Source organism: Diadema antillarum, unplaced genomic scaffold, assembly GCF_040938485.1.
Source record: "Diadema antillarum isolate AM-2024a unplaced genomic scaffold, OU_Dant_1.0 seq00000855_RagTag, whole genome shotgun sequence".
Taxonomy (NCBI): domain Eukaryota; kingdom Metazoa; phylum Echinodermata; class Echinoidea; order Diadematoida; family Diadematidae; genus Diadema; species Diadema antillarum.
Window position 1 is genome coordinate 239,571 of NW_027271726.1, and position 20,754 is coordinate 260,324.

General features: G+C 37.1%; 1 protein-coding gene across 1 annotated transcript in view; it reads right to left on the reverse strand.

The window, feature by feature from the left end:
* Nucleotides 1-720: 720 nt before the first annotated feature.
* LOC139740489 (protein DENND6B-like) overlaps nucleotides 721-20,754 on the reverse strand; it is a 32,747-nt gene continuing 12,713 nt past the window's right edge. The window contains exons 5-16 of the mRNA XM_071651084.1: nucleotides 15,095-15,175; nucleotides 13,604-13,709; nucleotides 11,529-11,671; nucleotides 10,247-10,363; nucleotides 9,282-9,439; nucleotides 7,780-7,871; nucleotides 6,474-6,542; nucleotides 5,425-5,489; nucleotides 4,483-4,626; nucleotides 3,157-3,266; nucleotides 2,465-2,642; nucleotides 721-843 (exon numbers count right to left, since the gene is read on the reverse strand). Coding sequence (XP_071507185.1) covers nucleotides 721-843; nucleotides 2,465-2,642; nucleotides 3,157-3,266; nucleotides 4,483-4,626; nucleotides 5,425-5,489; nucleotides 6,474-6,542; nucleotides 7,780-7,871; nucleotides 9,282-9,439; nucleotides 10,247-10,363; nucleotides 11,529-11,671; nucleotides 13,604-13,709; nucleotides 15,095-15,175 — 1,386 coding nt within the window. The remainder of the gene's footprint in view (nucleotides 844-2,464; nucleotides 2,643-3,156; nucleotides 3,267-4,482; nucleotides 4,627-5,424; nucleotides 5,490-6,473; nucleotides 6,543-7,779; nucleotides 7,872-9,281; nucleotides 9,440-10,246; nucleotides 10,364-11,528; nucleotides 11,672-13,603; nucleotides 13,710-15,094; nucleotides 15,176-20,754) is intronic.

Sequence of the window (20,754 nt, forward strand, 5' to 3'; positions counted from 1 at the left end):
GTCACCCATAATTCCTTAATCATTGCATTCATATCACAATGTGACAGTCAATATAATTGACAAACACATTTCTTTATCCTCTGTGCTGCTATAACTGAATTTGATTTAAGCACCCACTCTCAAGAGAAATACAATGATGTGGCAAAGGCCTTACTGAATGTGTGGACAGAATAAACACAAAATTTTTTCTCAAATGACTTTTGAAGTAAAATCTGCATAATCATACAAGCTCAATCAAGAGCAATGAGGATTACAATATTATTAACATTTAACTTCCCGTTCAGATTTCCGTGCAATAGATTTTACATGCAAATCAGGTGACAGTGAGAAGAAAGGAAGCTAGAAAAGAAATTCCACTCAGGCTTTGAAAAGGGGGAAAAGTAGAATTCAAACCTTTGCAATGACAACAAAAGAGAAAGATGCAGTGGAATATATCTCATTGATAATGCCGGCATTGGTGCAGTAAGTAACACACAAAAACTGTGACTCCAGTCATTACTAATCAGAGAGTTGTGCTAGAGGTAATGCTGATAGTAAAAACATGTAGGATTACACAAGACATGATCTGTAACTTGGCAGTATACTAAACAGTGGCCTGCACTTCATCAACTCCATCGCTTGTAGGGCTGGATGGCATGCATTGACCCCAGGGGCGAGAGCATCTCGCACCTCGCATCCGAGACGCAGATGGCGACGTAACACACGTCAAGGTGCGCCGCGTCAGTGCCTCTGCAAGACACTCTGCAAATCCTCCGGCAAGTTGGTGATGATGGATGCGATGTGGGACTCCAGCTGGGCTCTCAGTTCTGGCTTCACTGTGATGGTATTGTCGCGTACGCTGGCCTGCAAAGAGAGTGTACAGCTTGTGAAAGGCACACGCATCTTTTTCCTCTTCTTCGTATGGCACAATGTGCCTGGTTGATATCATTTGCTGATCATTACTTGCAGGCCTCAAATTTGGGTCAAGGCAACTTTTTTGAGGGGGCACGAGTAAGTAACAGAATATTGTGACTGTGAACGGTTTGAATTTGAAAGGGGCACTACGGCCAGTGGGAGGGGCATGGCAGCAAATTGGCAATGGCCGGGGGTTATTTCAAGCGCTGTACTTGCCACCTGGGACATCATTCTCCCATTTTCTAGTGTGAGTATGTGAATGGACAACTTCACCACGTTAGCACCCCGCTCTTTGCGACGAAGTACATGAGTCATGACTCCCTCAGACACAGGTCCTTCATTAAATGTTCTATCCAAGGGACAACGTCTTGGGGGGAACAGCATGATTACTCACAGCACTGCTCGGATAGACTCAGTGAGAATTAAACCTGAACCATTTGATAGCAGGCAAACATGCTTCCAAATGAGCCACATACCACTCTAAAGTACACATTTCATGGATGAATGTTCCACAAAAGTAGCCAATGCTATTAAACAACAAATTTTTTAAATTCAATACTTCATTTCAATTTCTGATTTGCAACTATGCTGTATGCAAAGACTTTCACTGACAAATATGCACAAGCACACACACACACACACATATGCAAATCAAATGCCCAAATGGAAACTATTGAACCCCAAATGCATTTTCCTGGCCCCCAATGTGTGATATTGTAGGATACAAGTATTACACGGTACATTGTATCATTAAATTCAGTCCTACGCCATGACTTTCAGAAGAACATACCACTCAAATAATTCTGGAGATCTTTTCACATGAACTGAAAGAAACTGCCTTAAAATTGCAGCAAAAAAATATTGCACTGAAAAGGTCGGTGAAAGTAAGGAACATGCATCAACATAGTTCATATCCCCATAGAGACATCAAACATAGCCAAAGACATCGAAGATCGATATTTACGCCATAAAGCTACCAAAAATAAAAAAGGAACACAACTGTAATCAAACACACAAAGTCAATGAACATTCAAGTAAAAGAAAACACCAGAAAACATGAGACCCACAGGGTCTCCCGCTTACCTGAACAAAGCTAGGTTTACCCTCCATGCATTCTCACAGTCTATTATCTAAGAAGAACATAGCAAACTTGCGGGGCTTTGGGGGGCTTCTCGGGGGCATGGTGTCCATTTGTATACCGTATATGCCAAATATTTTTGGCAAGGGTTTTTTTTTTTTTTTTTTTAAACACATGAATATAATAACTCTGATCCCTGACACAAATGTTACGTGCACACGTATATTTCCCCGTTTGGGTGGTTATCCGCAACTGCGAATTTAACCACTCAAGAAATTGTCGGGAAACTTGAGAAGAATTAGACTCGCTAAATATATGGCATATACAGTACTCCATCACACTGGCGATAATACCTTTGGCATGGGTGAGCAAAAAAAAAAGATTCCATCGCACTGGCGATAATACTTTTGGCACGGGTGAGCAAAAAAAGAAAAAGAAAAGAAAAGAAAATAGCTGGTGAAACAAATACAGCAATGGGCCACCTGGACTCACCATCTTTTCTCTAAGTTTGAGCAGCAGGTCCACGACCTCTACTTCCTGTTTGTCCTTGACCCAGTCTACAATGTCTGCCTGACATAGCGCCTCCAGGTGGAGTGCAGAGAGCTTGAGGTTCACTTCATGCTGACGCTGCTGAAACCAGCCCTCAAAGTTTGACGACCTGAAGAACTTCCTGCCATGACATCACAATTGAATGGACAGTCACACACTCTGATCTAATGAAGTCATACACTTTTCTTTCCCCAATTATCAAAGCTAAAAATGCTCTGTTCAATGCTGCATTTGTTTGTTTGCTTTTTGTTGTTTTTATTGTTTTTTAGAGGGGTTCTATGAATCAAGCCCTGGAAGTTTCAAGTTAATGCCATCAATGGCAAGTGATATCAAAATAAAGTACTTTGAAGCTTAGCATAAGCTACACAAATGTTTCTCAGGCAGATATCATTCAAGGCATACATTCAATCTTATATTCTTTTTACTTTAAACCTACAATGGTTTCGTAGATATCCTTGGAAATCACTGATTTTATTTAAATAGACAATCACAATGGAATCATACGTAGCAGTTTGCAGGCAAGAAATCATGTAAAGTGCACATATTGATGTCTATTCACAATCCCACTGATGTGATATCTCCTAAGGGCTGCATTGAAGGCAGAGACAGAGACAGCGAGACAGTACAGGACTTACTTGTAGAGTCCAACCCAGTCGCCTTTCAACCCTGATGTCAGCTGTGGCCCAGAGTGCTCCAATGTCTTGAGGAACTCCTCAGCATCAAACGGCTTTAATCTGGGTGGATGCTGTGAAGTCACATGGTGCAAAAACTTGAGTTAATTTCATGGAAATCCCCACCTCACCAGAATTTACTCTTATAACTGCCAGCAATTTCTTGGGTACGGTATGTGTCTGTATCACTTAAATCTGTACATATTACCAACGTGCCTGATTTCAAACTTGATGTAAATATTGAAATATACAATGTAGTTCACATGAATGCAGTGAACCGAGTTTCACAGTATATAACACTCAGGCTTTTCACTTGCTGTGTCTATTCATAAATTGTAGTTGCTGCTCATATGTTATTGATCGCAAGAGATACAGTAGCAAAGGTCATGCAACACATTTACAAACTGTATAATTTGCATACAATGTAATATCTATTATCTGTGATATGCGAAACGAGTGCGATGCCCGTAATTCAATCGTAATGTGATCCTGTTTTGATATACCACAAGAATAACCTATCAAGAATAACCTATAAATAAATTGTTTTTCTGTTTTTTTCACAGCTGGTCAAACATCTTCCTCTCACTTGCACACGAGAAATGAAAAGAGAAATCCAAGTCCAAACTACACAACTACCTCATGATTTTTGCAAATAATTGTGGCACATTAACTTGATGGGACTCTCGCTAAACTGCAGTCATTTATTCCTGTTTGACACTTACTATCAGCTCTGCTTGATGAAAACTACTTTCTTCATAAGTATACTTTTCTTCTATTTATCTCTTTCTCTATAAAAAAAGAAAAAAAAAACCAAACAATCAAACTTCCCTATTACAAGCATAATGATACAGGTATGGGTATGGGAGAAGAAAGCAATGGAGGAGTCATTGGGAAATAGAAAAAGCTCTGTCTCTTGGTACCAAAGACAGCCAGCCAACAGGCAAGCAAATGGAACCACTATGAGACTGTCACCACCAACAAAACAGTGATGTAAAACAACAATAATAATAGTGAGGACAACATCATCATCATCATCATCATCATCACCATCATCCCATTATCATCATCACTGCCACCACTACTTCCATCCTCCTCCTCATTGTCATCATCTTTACCACCTCATTAAAACCAACATCTCATTCTCATCATTATCATCATCACCACTATCACCATCATCATCATCATCACCAACATCACTATCACAATTATCACCATCTCCACCACAACAGTGCTCAACAGCATCATCTCATTGTTACTATCAGACTCATCATCAAAGATGGAGAAACTGACCTTCCAGGGCGAGATGTTCCTCTGGAGGGGCATGAGGCTGGCCACATAGCGCTCCAGTGGTATCATGAAGCTTTGGGTCAGCTCAAGCAGATGTCTCCTCAGCATGGCATCCTGGGCCTCTGTGGGTCTCCTCGTCTGCACTCCCTGTAACCATGGCAACAACAACATATTCAGCACACAAATACACAAACAATGGTCATGTGGGGCATGTTTTGACTTCATACTGAAAATTTATCAGTCTGTCAAGATGATCAGTGTCATAAATGACAAGTAACCGTATGCCATTGTACAAAATTTACAATGAAAAGTTTTTGAAAACTTAGTGACTCCTGCTGTGTCACTCCCAAGATAAAAAACTAAACGACATATTTTTCAGGTCCATGAGTTTGGTATGTGATAAACATGCTTTCACAGTAGGTAAACACTTTCTGTAATATTTGATTCTTGAATCAATGGACATGGTGATGTCAAGTCAAGACAATTTTTGTCTACACTTGTAAATGTTTAACCCAAACTCATAGAAAGATCTAAAGGCACTCAGAGGAACGAATAATTGTACAGATAGAACCAATGGATGTAATTAGAATAACACTTTGGTAATTCACAGGAACGGCAGGGGGTAAGCTAGTGAATAAAAGTAGGTGTCTATGTATGAATCGTAACAGCGCAACACCCATTACATTTCATGTACATGTACTTGAAACTAGGAAGGTGTACTCTGGCACCCTTACAGTCCTTAACTTACTAATTCTTCTTCAGCACACTTTTGTGATTACCTTCATTTCAGCATCAATCACACAATTTTATTCCCTTTAACTTTAAATTGTTCTAACAGCTAACTCAGCTTTCCATTTTCACTAAAAATTTGTACTACAATGTCTCAGCTTTGCTCACTTTTTTTTATAACTTTTATGATCCATTTTTATTACTTGAATTTCTCACCTTGGCTAACTTTTTGAAGATGGTCTTGTCCTTGTTCAGGAACGGCTTGTACTGGGTGTAAACACCTGGCCAGAAAAATTGCTTAATGATGAACATTACTTGCATCTACAGTACTTAAAACATGGTCAATAGAATGCAGCTTGTGTGCACTCAAAGCAGAACTATTAAAGTACAACAATGAAAAGAGCAACTACCCCTAAGAAATGACATCACATTTTATTTTGTAGAAGTAGCATGTAGAATGGATTGAATTACGAGGCACAAAAGAATGAAATGAGAAGCAGCTGCCATGAAATGAAACGCCAACCACCGACTTGATAATGACCCAATTTTGCTCTTGTATCAAATGAAACAAGAAAACCCATCAGCTTTTATTAATGCTCCAAGATCCCCACAATATATCATGGATAAGTATAACATTGATACATAACACACAGGTTAAAGGTGTAATGCGAATTGAAACCACAACATGAAGTAACCAAGACACCACCACCAGAGATATTGAAAATGGCTCCCTCATTCTGAATTCTACTCAAGTTCCTTACAACCTTGAATCAGTCAACAAACAATACAAAAAGTTTTGAAATTCACTTTACATTCAACAGCATTATCATGAAATGTCTTGGTACTATATTGACAATCAATTACTAGCATACCAACATGGTAAATCACAAAACAAGATATTCCTCAGTTATTTCTGAAATGACAGTCTACAAAAATATGGACTGGAAGGGTGTTGAAATTGACAGTAGCACATTAAGCATGTCCTTTTGATGTTGCTTTTTCTATCTTCTTGCTTCTTTCTACACCAATGTGTTGTGGGAGAGTGACTCTTCAATAGCTGCAGTTCTAACTACACAGGTGTTAAAGATATTCTGTGGAACATAATTAAGAAATGACTGAATTCTACAAAAGTAGATGCAGTAGTGTGACAAATACTCTGGTAAGCCCTACAAAGTAAATGGGGAACACTTTGTACTGTATGTATGATGCTGTACTAGCATTCTACCCTCTCGGAGTGGCTATTGGGCTAACATAACACTTCTCACCTGGTTTTGACTCAAGGGTTTTGATACTTCCAGGCTTCTTTGGTTTAAGTGCTTTAGAGTTCTTGTCACCTATCACAAGTAACAATATGATAAATCATAACATACACAGATGAATGTGAGGGATGGATGTCAGACTCCTTCCTGGACAAATGCCAGGGATGCCAAAACAAACATTATGATGCACAGTATAAAAATCAGTATAAAACATATTTGAAGCCAAGAATTAAATTACATATAATATTCAATATTACGCTCGCTAAATGTTAAATCAAATAAGAAAAAAAAAATCACTTCAAAAACATATTTCCCTATAACTGATGAATAAAAAGCATATTAGATATCATTAAAGCATACTACTAATTAGTTGGCAGCTCTGAAATAAATACTGCACGAAATGCATGGTAAATGTACATGCTTCTATCTATCACTGCCCATAATGCCAAAGTGACATATTCCAAGTATGTTGAATATCTACGAATAAAATCTAGGCTTCAAATCATAAGGCTTTCCCTAGGTGTACACACATGTACGAGCAACACTACCATGTTGAAATGATATGACATTACTTATGACCGTAAAGCGTGTTGTATTAGTCTCTAGCATCATGCAGGCTATGAATTTGAATTCTTAATTTCTATTAGCACTACTAGCCCATTAATTGTCAGTGCCATAAGAAACATGAAATCAATGCACATGTCTGCCAATGGTGTATAAGCAAGAAATACCCATTAAGAATGGCATTACCACAGCATGGTCTTAACGGTCTTCCGCCCCAATAAAGTGGTCCCACATATGCCTGTCCATGTAAGTAGTTTTGTAGCATACGTATTGCATGGTTAATTTTTCATTTGGTTTGTATCTGTTAGTATATCCAAACAAGAACGCATGAAATCTTATATTGAAATGACCATTTTTTTTTGTTTTTCTTCTAATATTAGAGATATATTCACATTGACGGTTTCTCTTGAAATATTCTCCTGCATAAAAATGTAAGTCTGCACATTGACCTCGGAATGATTCAATTTGACAAGTTTCATGATTGATAGATGTAAAAGCGAACATAATGGTAAGCTAATGCACTACCATTTTTTTTTATGACAAAGGCATAGGCAGCACCATATGCTTTTCACCACATGGTGGTTAAAAAAAAAATGCACACTGACATAAGTGACAAAGCAAGCATTGTGGCAAACCCTAATACATACATGTTACAAGCAATTGTTTTTATTTTATCTTTGAAAACTCACATATGATTAACATTACATTATTTGCCAAAGTGTGAGTACGAGAGGATGTGTTCACAAACCTGTTACAGGCTCCCCTATCCTCAATATATGGGGCCAGTGTTGCAGAGTCTTGGCAAAGAAAGGGTTGGTGACTCCCAGGATCACTGATGGTCTACATCGTGAGGCGACAGAAAAAGAAGAGGAGGAATAGTTGGGTTTCAGATTCACTTTCAGCCCCATTGATGTCTACATGGGATGACATATATTGCCCTATAGTAATGGTATTACAAGATAGGGCGATATGATTATGACTTTATCAATCTATATGACTTTAATATATCATCAATATATAATGACTTTATTATATTATCAATATATAATGACTTTCATTATAAATCAATATCATTAATATATAATGATGACATTATATATTATACAATGTACATGGATGGTGGTCACTGATCAAATGTGACTTTGATATCCTGCTGGTAGACATATAGCTGAAGATTCAAAAGAAAACATGACAAGATACATTTCAAACACTGACATTTAGAAAGATGATATAAATTCTACAAGTGATATCTATAGAAATTCTACCAAAAAGATTAATTTGAAACATTCAGCATTCAATTATTTCAAAACTATCAACAAAGAGAAATCAATTTGGGAAGAACATAGAAACAAAACTAAATGCTATGAATGAATTCCTTGTCATATGATAAAAGATATTGTCATCATATATACATGATATACACATATATATATATATATATATATATATATATATATATATATATATATATAATTAGAATAAGAAAGTTCTGCGTCGGTGTGTAGTAAATAGATATCAAGAGTAAAATCAGTCGTATGAACACCGCAGGAGCCAAAAAATTGGACTGACGTTTCGGTCAAAGACCTTTATTAAAGGTCTTTGACCGAAACGTCAGTCCAATTTTTTGGCTCCTGCGGTGTTCATACGACTGATTTTACTCTTGATGTATATATATATATATATATATATTGTCGGTGGGGCGACAAGACCTCGTATCTACAAAATGTCAAATGTTCAGGAGAGCAAAGAAACATGGCGGCCAAAGCACTATACCAAATGGGACAGCTGTTCCTTTGACGTGCCATGGTGGCTTCATTTTTGGGGTAAGACAACTACGATTTGGACAGGACATCACTTAACCGATTATTTGACCATAAATGCAAAAAAGTCATTTTCACCAAAATTGCAGATACAAGGTCTTGTCACCCCAGCGACGATATATATATATATAAAAACACTAACAAATTACACACACACACACACACACACACACACACACACACACACAGTATAAATGACAAGACAAACAATGAATTTGAAACATTCACCAATGTATTATTTTCTATGACAAAATATGTGACAGCTTAAATTATAATCCAGCATATCACTCACATTGAATAGCTCAACCACTAAATTGTGAAGTCTCACTAAAATGACAAGAAAAAATAGTTTAAGTCTTTTTAACCTGTGGCTCTGGGCATGTCTTATGCATTCTGTCTGCAGCTTTGACTTCATCTGAAGGCTACTTACGGGGCTTGCGTTCTGGTGGTGTACTCCTTGAACTCACTGTCGTGGATGGTGAAGTAGGGGCGGTAGTCTGGCATGAATCTAAGGGGAGCTATCATGCCCACCAGAGCGTGGACAGTTTCGGCACACATGCTGGGACTGGGTGCCATGACAACCAACGTCTGCAGGAAAGACGTGAGAAAAGGGGCGAATATCAAGGCTCCTAAGATCTATTCATCTCATTATCGATACGTGCAATCTCCCATTCTCATCCAGTCCCTTCTTATCTTTGACTAGCAAACTTTACTGCCTATACTACATGAAATTACTATCATTCCTTTGGAGTATATGGACATTATTACAAACATATGAACTCCTTGTTCTTCAAAATGCATTATGAGAATCTTATGATGAAATGGTTTGGTCTTTGACTTACAATTATGAGTTCTGCAAATTTCTTTTATTTGCCAATGATCATGTATCAGTGCAACCAATGGAAAACCATTCTTCATAACTTTTGAATGCAAAGACAGTTTTGACATCTGAAATATGTTGAAGACACTATAAAATATCTAAAGATCTGTCATTTCTTTAATTGTTACATTTCTCAAATAACCTGCTACAACTGGACTCATATAAAACAATCATGATCTAAAGAAACCATGGGATTATATGCTTGACAAACATTGAATATATCAATGAAAAAAATCTTAAATGTGGAAGAAGCAATGGCTCAACAGTTAAAAAACAACAACACAAATTTGCTGACACATTATCAATATTGTCATATTTCATGTGGACACTTTCTTGCCTTGGAGTCTTCAAATCAATATCAAGCACAGTTTGTGTCATCAAGAAGGCCCAGGTGAATTAGTGAGTTGCAGATGGAATCACTCAATGCATTCCTATTGATCTTCATATTTCAATGAATTCAAAGCTTACAATGACCTGCCCTATAGTGATATTATCAGAGATGAGCAAATCTCTACCTCTCCGGTGAGTACCAGCTCCCAGAGCAACTGTATGTGAGGTATGACAGGGTGAAGGCATCGGAACATCTCGGGCTCGCTGATGGAAGGCACGACAGTCAGGGGCGAGCCCATCAACTGTAGAGGACAGAGATGAGGGGCAGAGACAAGGGGGCAGGGACAAGGGGGCAGGGACACGGGGGCAGGGACACAGTGGCAGGACAAGAAGGTGGGGACAAAGGGGTGTGGATGAGGGGGTGAGGACAATGGACAAGGAATGAGAGAAAACAATTTGACATGCTGGGCATCAAAGCACATGTGTGAATGCAGTCATGGGTATCAAGCAAAGAATCAAGGGTTGGTACATGTAGTATCTGTGCCATTATAGTGATATAAATGCCAACAGCTAGTTTCCTTCATCCCAATGGCATGTCAATCACAAAGATAGTCAAGATTTGACTTCATTTGTCATTGTTGTTTTTGACCAACTGATTTTTATGAGGTACAGTGATGGCAGTCAAAGAAAAGACAGACCCAGGCTACTATGGACAGAACTATAATCATTCCTGCACTTTGTTTTTCTGCAAGAGTATCAAAGAAGACAAGAGTATGTACAGTACTTACATATTGTTGCCAATTAAACATCACTGCTATCACACATTGAACAAAAAAAAAGAAAAAGAATTAGGTATTTCATAAGTGAATATAGTGCACAAGCATAAATGTTGAAAGATGTGCCATATTTACACAGATAGTAGTTCACAGAGTGTATACAGTATGAAATCATATTTCTTTTAATCTTATGCATTACATCTGTGTCAATGTATCTGTCTTTTCAACCTACTCATCAACAATTCATCATGATTTACCATCCCTTCATATTTGCACCCTAAATCACAAATTTGCAATGCTGGCATTCTGTCTATCCATCAAGAAACTCATCATGTGTGGAAGAGCCATACAGTATATTTCGTGAGCATACCATTTTTGGGAATCAGGAATTGTAGAATTTTTACACGTGGCTGAATTCATAATTGAGAAACACAGAAATGGAATTTTCAAAAGAAAAAATATCAGTGTACTTGCAAAAATTGTCACAATAAAAATAGAGTGAAATATACATTGTACGGCACATGCATAGATGAGTACAAGTCTGCATACCACTCAAAACCCTGAGACAGTTGACATCAGTCATATCCCTACAATCTATTTACATATGAAATATGGTTGAAATGTTAACAGTGGGCATAAAAGGGAGAAATGTCACCCTTGGTGGCAAATACGTATTTGTGTGGACACTGACCTCCACTGGACTCTTGGCAGAGGCTGCAGCACTAGGTTTGTCCTGTCTGGATGGAATGCGGACCTGCAGGACACAGCCCATGATTGGTAGGTGGAGGGTCTTCCCTGGGCAAGGCGCTGGCCACTGGTCAATATCATGGCATGCTGCGGTAAATGGTGACCAACATTCACATCACATCGTATGTCTTTCAAAATTTAGCACTATTAGACTGTGACTTTTCTCTACTACCTATGGAAATACATAATCACATTCTATATATAGTATATTTTTTAGATCTAATACTATCAAAGGTGATAAACATGTACAGTTTTATACAAACTGCAGTTTTATGCTGTACATGACTGTGCATGCAGGAAACGCATGACTGCAGAAGTTTCTAATTTTTGCTCTAGAATGGAGACATAATGATCTGAATAAGAAATGTGTGAAATAATGGTGTTGGTAAAGGCGAAAAGGCAAAATATTACCCAAACAGGTGTGCAGGAAGTATCACAATCTCAGAGCATACCTGATCATGTTTACTATGTGATATAACTGACTGCATTAACTACGTGATATCTGGCCACAGTGGTGAGAGTGGATCTCATGCAGCTTGTTGGCTGCATGCAATTCAATACACCTGCTAGGGTCCTATACGATCATCAATAGGTAACATTCTACCCACCCAATACTGAACAGGGAGGGCACTTCTGGAATAAAAGTTGGGTACTGCTATCAAAATGGTTATGTAATTTTGGTCTCAGAATACTGAAAAACAACTCATCATCCTGGCAAATTCACATCAGTCAGACAATCTTGTCAGTAGTGCCTTTTGACACTGTGAAAGCAATTTCCAAATGGTGTAAGACGACTGTTAGGCCCTTCTGAGAATTACATGTATATTTTAGCTTTAATACAATTCCACACAAATATGCAGTCAATCCTACTTATTGTGTTGTATACATACGGTACATACAGTTGCACATATACGTACATATACAACATGAATGTATACAGCACATGCCTTTGAAGTAGGGGTATCTTGTTCAACTGTTTTTCAATATCTGCACCATAAACATCATGCAGAAAAAAAAGGTAACACACATACAGTACATCAGTTCAATACCTCCTTCATCAAGGAGTATTTGTTAGTTAGTGACATATCAAAGCATATTATGAAAAGTGCATACAGATTTGGAAAAAAAAAAAGGAAGAAACAAGCCTTTGACTTGTCCAAACTTCTATTAAGTAAAATGTTTGCAGAAGGCCATAGCTCTGATACATAAACATATGAGTATTTAGATGATCTGACTGCAGTTTAAAAGGGTATCATAAACTGTAAAGCACTGCCATCAGATACTAATCTCCCAACCTTCATGCCTTCAATACAATAGTACAAGTGTAAATGACAAATTGTCATTACAACACTCACTGAACCTTGGAACTTTGTGATTATGTAACATGTGGGCAGAAGTTACTCACATACTTATGCCTCTAATGACAAGTTAATTAGATGAATAATGCTCTGTAGTCTTGTGCTTTGAGGCATGTGACTATGCAAGGGTCAAGTGTATTACCACAAAATTTGATATTCCCCTGTATCAACAGTTTACAGTAGACCTAACATTTTAAATCAAAATTTCTTTACTCTCACTCCCTAAAACTATTATGTTTCATCATTATTCATGTATATCTAACTAGTAGCATAACTTGGTGCCTGATTACAATGCTGACACTATGGCATATCACCTTAAGCATCTGGACATGTCTTGGAATGTCTACCTGTACTTTAATACTAAAAGATGGCAGTAGATTTCACGCTTTTCAAGATTAAAAAGCAGAGTGAGATGATAAAGCAATGAAATGAACCAGACAAAGAAACATACATATTAATAAACATCAACACTCAATCAGTGACACACACATAATTATACACACACAAAATATACAAGCACATACAAACAAGGGCAGCTGCAGAGTGTTCACTGATTCTTTTGTTGTTTGTCTGTTTGTTTGTTATTTTGCTATAATCTGCCCAAGTAGAGTGAAAATCATAGATAATACCTCTTAGAAAGACATCACACTTATGACCATACCTGCTTCTATTGATGGTTCTCCATTATCAAAGTACTCCGGGGCAATAAGACTGGCCAGTTGAGTGAACAAGGTTGTGAAGGGAACCATGCTGAGAAGGACTAATGACTGAAATCAACAATATATCAAAAACACCAGTCACAAATGGCTTCTAATAATGTTCTCAATGTCAATCACATTATCTCAACAACCATATTGATATGGATATATGAGCATATTTTTTCATGTGAGTACAAGATGGTACATAATACATCTATGTACATGATTTTGTTTTTTCTTTTTTTTTTCTTTTTTTTTTTACATCTGATTTGTCCAAACAAGAGCATTTCAATGACTACACCGTAGATCACAATATTTATTAATATAATTCAGACATGTCCTGGCTATTTACCAAAATCAAGCAATTACATTATCCTCAGACAAAAGTACTTGCAGATCTTTGCTCACGCTATCTGCAGTGTCATCTTCGACACAATTTGACATCACAGCAGTGAAAGATAAGAGTGTGGGATCCATGCGCAAGTTGTATAAACACCTGTTGAAAGATTCATTAGCCAAATTTCCCTGAAATTAATCACTAGCTCTTTCAGGGAATCCATTGCCGGAAAACCACAAGAAGGAAACTGGCTACACTGCCTTCAATTGATGACAGGTGCTTTGTAAAGGGGTGGAGAGGGGTAAGCCCACATGTGCACTACAGCTCCTTTGACAAATTTTCATGTTGGCCAAATCCAAGAGTGCCATACAATGCAATGGTCATTTCACAGAGTTCATGTGCATACACTCGTATATCATACAGCCACATATCATGTGATTTAGAAATGGTAATGCCTGATTTGCTGCATAAGAATTAAGATTCATCACTTTTCTCATTTATGGATAATGTAGTGATAGTATCGCTCAATGATACTTATCAACTGCATAGTAGTATTGCTGGTTCAGAAAATTCTTTAAATTTGGGTGTGTGTGTTTGTGTGTGCCTGTGTGTGTGTGTGTTTGGGGGGGGGGGTGGTAATGGAGTAGGATCTAGAGAGGTTGAGTGGCTCTACTACTGAGGACAATGTACACAACATCCCCAATTGTCTTCCTGACTACATTGGCAACAGTCTTCGCTGGCAAAACAATAAATTTAGCTCAACTTTTCACACACATCTGACAATGGGAAATGAAAGATGATTAATAGCTGATTGATGTATGCTGAGTAAACATTGCATACCATATGGCATCTATACACACACATGTACATGTAGCTATGCTTTGAATGTGTTTGGTAATGAGCAATTCCTTAATAGGTGCCTACAAAGAGTACAGGTTCAGTCATCTTATGTTTGCCAATTAATGCTGATTAGACTACCTCCGTACATAGTCAAGTTTATTCAGTGAAAATTCTGATACCTTCAACAATACTCACGAACAAATAAACTGTTGATGTGTTTGCTATGTGATACGCATCAAAGATCATATAAATCAACATCTGTACTTAAAATACTTACCTTCTGAAAATAGCCTCTTCTTGATGTCTTGTCTTTAACTTGCCTGAAGTACACATACCCGTACAAATGAGCAGCATCAGTCTGGAATAGAATAAGAAGTAAAAAACCACTTTACATACCAAGAATAATTTTGTCCAAGTATGACAAAATATTTGACAGTAAAACATAAGTGTTCCTGCAAGCTTCATGTTGGAATATTCCTTACACAATTAAATATTTCTTTTCAAAAAATAATGACAATTTTGAGAAGGAAAGTATAAGAAGCTCTTTAGGCTCAATTGAACCAGGACCTGCATTTTATCTTTGACCACTTCAGTCATACAACCGCAGCACTCAGCTACAAAAGTTAGATATTTTCTGTGACTGAAGCCTACTTTCAAACCATTCCTACAATATTTCATTAAAGGGGAATTCCAGACCAGTTGAAAGTTAGTCTGAAAAGGAAGAGTAAAATATGACCCACGCAAAAGTGAAAATCTGATCAAACTTGGATTGAAAGTAAGCGTAGGAAAAAAGTAAGGAAAGTGAGAAAGTAAGGAAGTCACAAAATTTCAAAGATTTGATATTTTTTGTACAACAGTTCTTGAGCAGTGGATATGACTATGTAAGTGAGTGAGCTGATGATGCCATCACCTTACAATTTTTCACTGATTTACAAAAAATGGCAAAAATTCAATTTTTCTAGTCTAATAGTGTGAAACATATAGCATATCTGGTTGAATATCTTCAAAATAATGATTGCTGAGATATTTCAAGATTTGATCCTGGGGCATAATTGCATTTGATTACAAAGAAATAAAACACTGGAAATTTCATGATTTTATGTCCATGCTATATAGGTATGGCAAATTGTGAGGGGGTGACATCATCAATTCATATTTGCATATTCATATTGACTGTTCAAGAACTTTTGTTGTGAAAATCAGCAAAACTTCACATTTTCATAAATTTCTTAATATTCATCCAATTTTGATCAAACTTTCACTGTTGTGCTTGTAAGATTTTACTCTTCATTTTAGACTATCTTTTACTTGCCCTGGATTTCCCTTGGTTGAATCACAAGTCATACAACCCTACCACAACTATCCATGACAGACTATGCTCAAATTTGTGATTTGTCAAGCTTTGGTGTGTTACATATCACAAGTAGTTGTGCAACTCATGGGATAGGCAAAATTCCAAGGCACGCAGAAAGGTGATTTCAACAACTCAAGTCTTCAGAGCAAGAAGGACACATAATGTTCTTGGGGGGATTTCAATGAGACAGAAGAGGAGAAAAGGAAACTCAGGCTGGCAGTGAGAGTCCTTTGAAGTCAGCAATGCTACATGTACATTCAGCCAATAACGCTGACAAAAGGCCCTAACAGCATCCCTGGAGAATGATTATCAGTCTAGGCACTCAGTGAAATGGGGTGACGTTCAATGCAAGAGTGACAAAATTATACAATTGTGAGGTTGTGCATGGAAATACTCTTCTCAGCAAAAGAGATATAGAATAAACATGATACTATAGGACAGAGCAGTCTTTCAGGTACTTTATCATATTATCATATCTAAGGAATAAGAGAAGAAAAGGATCCTTCAAGATATACAGCGTACAGTAGACATGGCTCTGGGTATGCTGGTGGGGCTATTTTTTTCTCATAAAGAAACAAGTTACATTTAATTATAAACAACACAGAAAATTACAATGTAACTATCACACAAAAATTACAATATTGTATGTTATAACTTGGGCTAAATACGTTTAGATAACCATGTTTTCTTCTTGAATGATGTTGCACTTTCATCAACAAAATCAAAAGGTGTACAAACATGATGGCAGACTGGTACTGAGGCTAGTACTCAATTGTCCGTGCTCCAGTTTTGATAATGTTGGCTGATTAATCTGTACAATGAACGAAAACTCCTTGGCATTGTGTTACATGTAATGACGCAGTTCCAGGGCAGTGACAAACTCCTTGTGCTTCAATCGTAAATCAAACGAAAATATGTTTTCTCTACAGACTCCCAAAAGAGTAATCTAACATCAATCTCAAGTTGCTTATTCAGTTCAGGTGTGACTAATATGGGCCAAAGTATGATTTTTTGTGTGTGTGTGTGTGTGTGTGTGTGTGTGTGTGTGTGCGTGTGCATGTGTTTGTGTGTGTGTGTTTTTGTTTTTGTTTTTTCAAGTTTTTTCAAGTTTTTTAACAACTGATGAGCAGCTGAGAATAGTTGAAAAAAAAAAGAAGGCATGTACACAGCTCATTGACAGAAATAGCAGTGGTAATGAGAGAGCAAAAATGAAAAAAAAAAAGGCTGTGTAGAGAAAAGAACTGCACAGTTTTATTGAGTTATCTCTCTTCATAATATTGTGAGAGCTACACAATAAAGATGGAGGAATATGAAATTATGCTGAGGCTACAGTTTTGAAGCATCTCTCTCCATATCACAGATTGTACATACCCATATACAGTTCCTATGCAATGTATCATGCATAGGGATTTCTTAGTACTGCCCCATTCAGTCGCCTTGGTATTTAAAACATATGTGTGATCTTTGCTGCAAAGGAGGAAATAACAGCTTGACTATGAGCATGCCAAGTTCCCATTTCCTACTATGAATATTTTATTGGAAGTAGTGTCATACAATTTGTGTTTCAATACAGTGTGTGAAATTCCCGATTTGATTATACTCCTTCTCTTCATTAGTAAGGAATGGCATGATGTTCTGCCCTGCCTGGTATTTTAATGTCTGCTGTGAAATATACAATGCAAAGTATGATTGATATCTAAAGAAGAACATACGAGTGCAAGGAAGTCAAAAGACAACAAGGTCACATTGCTACAAATGAGTCAATAGAGAGGAATACCAAATGACTGACTGCATTCATCATCTTTTCAATGTTTGAAACATGTTTCAATTATACCCGCTATCAAAATGTATTTGCAAAGGTCTTTCAGACTGTGTTTTGCGAGTTGTTACATTCCTCATCTCTATCGTGAGTCGAGAGGAACTCCTTATCACCGCACAGTTCCATTGCACTGTTTGACCCAAGGAGCAGAGATCATAAGATGGCATAGACAGGGAGAGCTATACACTCATTTCAAAAACAACTTTGCATTTTGATCTCTCCAGAAACACATTTCTGGTTCAAACGCATTTGAGATTGCACTTTTTTGGTGTTTCAGAAAGATATTTCTTATCTCTAATAATCAGCACAGCTTTGCATAAATTCTTGTCATTTATAAGAATCTCCCCGAAGTCATTTGGAAACCTCAACTCTACACCAGAAGTGGCTTGATAAGTGCACCCTCTGAATACACATGTCTCAAAACTGTGTATAAATCTGTTGTATGGGCAATGTATAAACCACCATGTGTACAGACATGTGCATATGGAAATTTAATATTGATATGTATACAATGCTATAAAGCCCCATTACTCAAATTGCAACACTATGACCTCCACCAAGGAGGTTATGCTTTTTACTGGCATTGGTTCGTTTGTCTGTCTGTTAAAAACAAAAATCAAAAAGTTGCAAATGGATTTGGATGAAATTTACAGGAAAAGTTGATAACAGCACAAGGAACATATATCGGTTGTGATCCAGATCACAATCTGGATGCAGGATTTTTTTTTTTTCTTTAAAGATTCTATATCATCGGCGAATAGGGCCAATAAACTAGGGAATTCAAGTTACCAAAATTTAGGGAGCACACATGCACTTGAGGGGCTGCAGGAAGCTAAAAGATAATGACACTAAAAAATCTTTTTAAAAAAAGGAAATCTGGGGATCATTGGGAAGTACGGCCACTTAATACTGCATCTTTACGGGTTAAGTGCTTGGCAGAGGTCTGTACTCTCTGACTGCTTTTCTAGTAGTTACATTCTGGTAATAAGTGTATAACTGTACTGAAGTCAGATATCAACAGAATTTGACTGTACATGTAATGATTGCTAATTTCACCAAGTTTTGAATGATAGATTTTGACTTCTATTCATTTAACAAAGATTTTTTGTTTTTGTTTCATTAACCTTTTCCAATTCATATATCAACCTGTTACAAAGAAGAAAACCAACAGTATACACAGGTGGCTAAAAAGCATCACATACATATTTCTCCAGGGCCTCATAATAAGCGCAAAACATACAGTATCTGGGGTGCAAGTGATTCTCTCAATCATTCACATTTACTCATACTACGTTACTTGGATGGGAGATACATTCTGCATAATTTTATGAGCACTCTAGAAAGCATTATTTTGTACATACTACATAACATTAATGTATACATTCCACGCACATCTGAACCACAATAAGGCCCAGCCTTGAGCAATGATGCAGCCCTGCTGATGTCAGAGATAGTCAATAAAGATCTCCCGCTCCACTCCATATTTGATTGGTTCTTTTTGCTGGGGCAATTGATGCATCAGGCAGAAGTAATGCAATACCCACTTCCATCGTCAACAAACGCCTGCAGTGCCATGATCATCTCATTCTCCCCATGTTTGTGTTACAGAAATCTCCTATGTATGCATACACACTCATCCTGCAACTTGACTCCCATAGTGTATCTCTTATCATGCACTCCAGTCATAGAGAGTACATGTCCCTAGCAATCAGCTGACATTTTATAATTTCATATAGATCTTCCTTTTCTTCTTTTTCTTTTTTATTGGGGGGGGGGGGGTATTAAGGACAGGGAAACTGATTTGCAAATTCCTCATGAATTTTGTGTAAAAGTTTGTAAATGCTCAAGGCCAATCTTCATTTGTATATTACATGGCACTGCTGTCATTAGATGTCAAAATTTCTGAAGTTTCAAGTTCCACCTTTTTTCTTTTTTTTCAGGGACATACAAATGTGTAGGTTAATAATCATTGTCATAATGATGATGACTACATAATGGTGATGGCATGCATCATAATTACATTGTACAATGCTTGATACAACAATGATATTCAATTTTGCTACCACTATTGCTATAACAACTACTGTGGTACATACTCTACTACTACTACTACTACTACTACTACTGCTACACTACTTTTGTACTACTACTACTACTGCTACTACTACTACTACTACTACTACTACAATCATGTATACTGATATTGATATAAAATAATGATACTATTAATGAATAACAATTGCATTTATCATTGAATTCATCACTATAATGAAAATGATAAAAGTCAACATTGATGCTTTTCATTAAAAATTTGGTCATCACTGAAGAGATGAGTATAAAAACAATCAATAAGAACATTACCAAAATCATCCATGTAAACATAGAGTTGAATTATTCTCATATAAGGTACCATATCTGTCAGCAGTTGAAACCTGAATCAAACATACCGTCATGTACAAGTCTTTCAAGTCCAAATCACTTCAGCTTCTCTTCAAATATGTTGCAGAAAAAACAACAACAACAAGAGCCATCTCATTCCCCAGACAGCCATAGTCAGCTTCACTGATAGATGGACTATATTAATGCATCTGCATCCAAGGAGGTCGTTAGTTGCACCACACAGACTTCTTATATGTACCTCAGTAACTGTTTCTGCCCACTTTCTATGATACGCTCACTTGTGAAAAAACACATCATAGGCAAAAAACATGTACAGTGTAGTATAAAAGGAAATTTCAATGATTCATTGCCAGCTCTATAATTC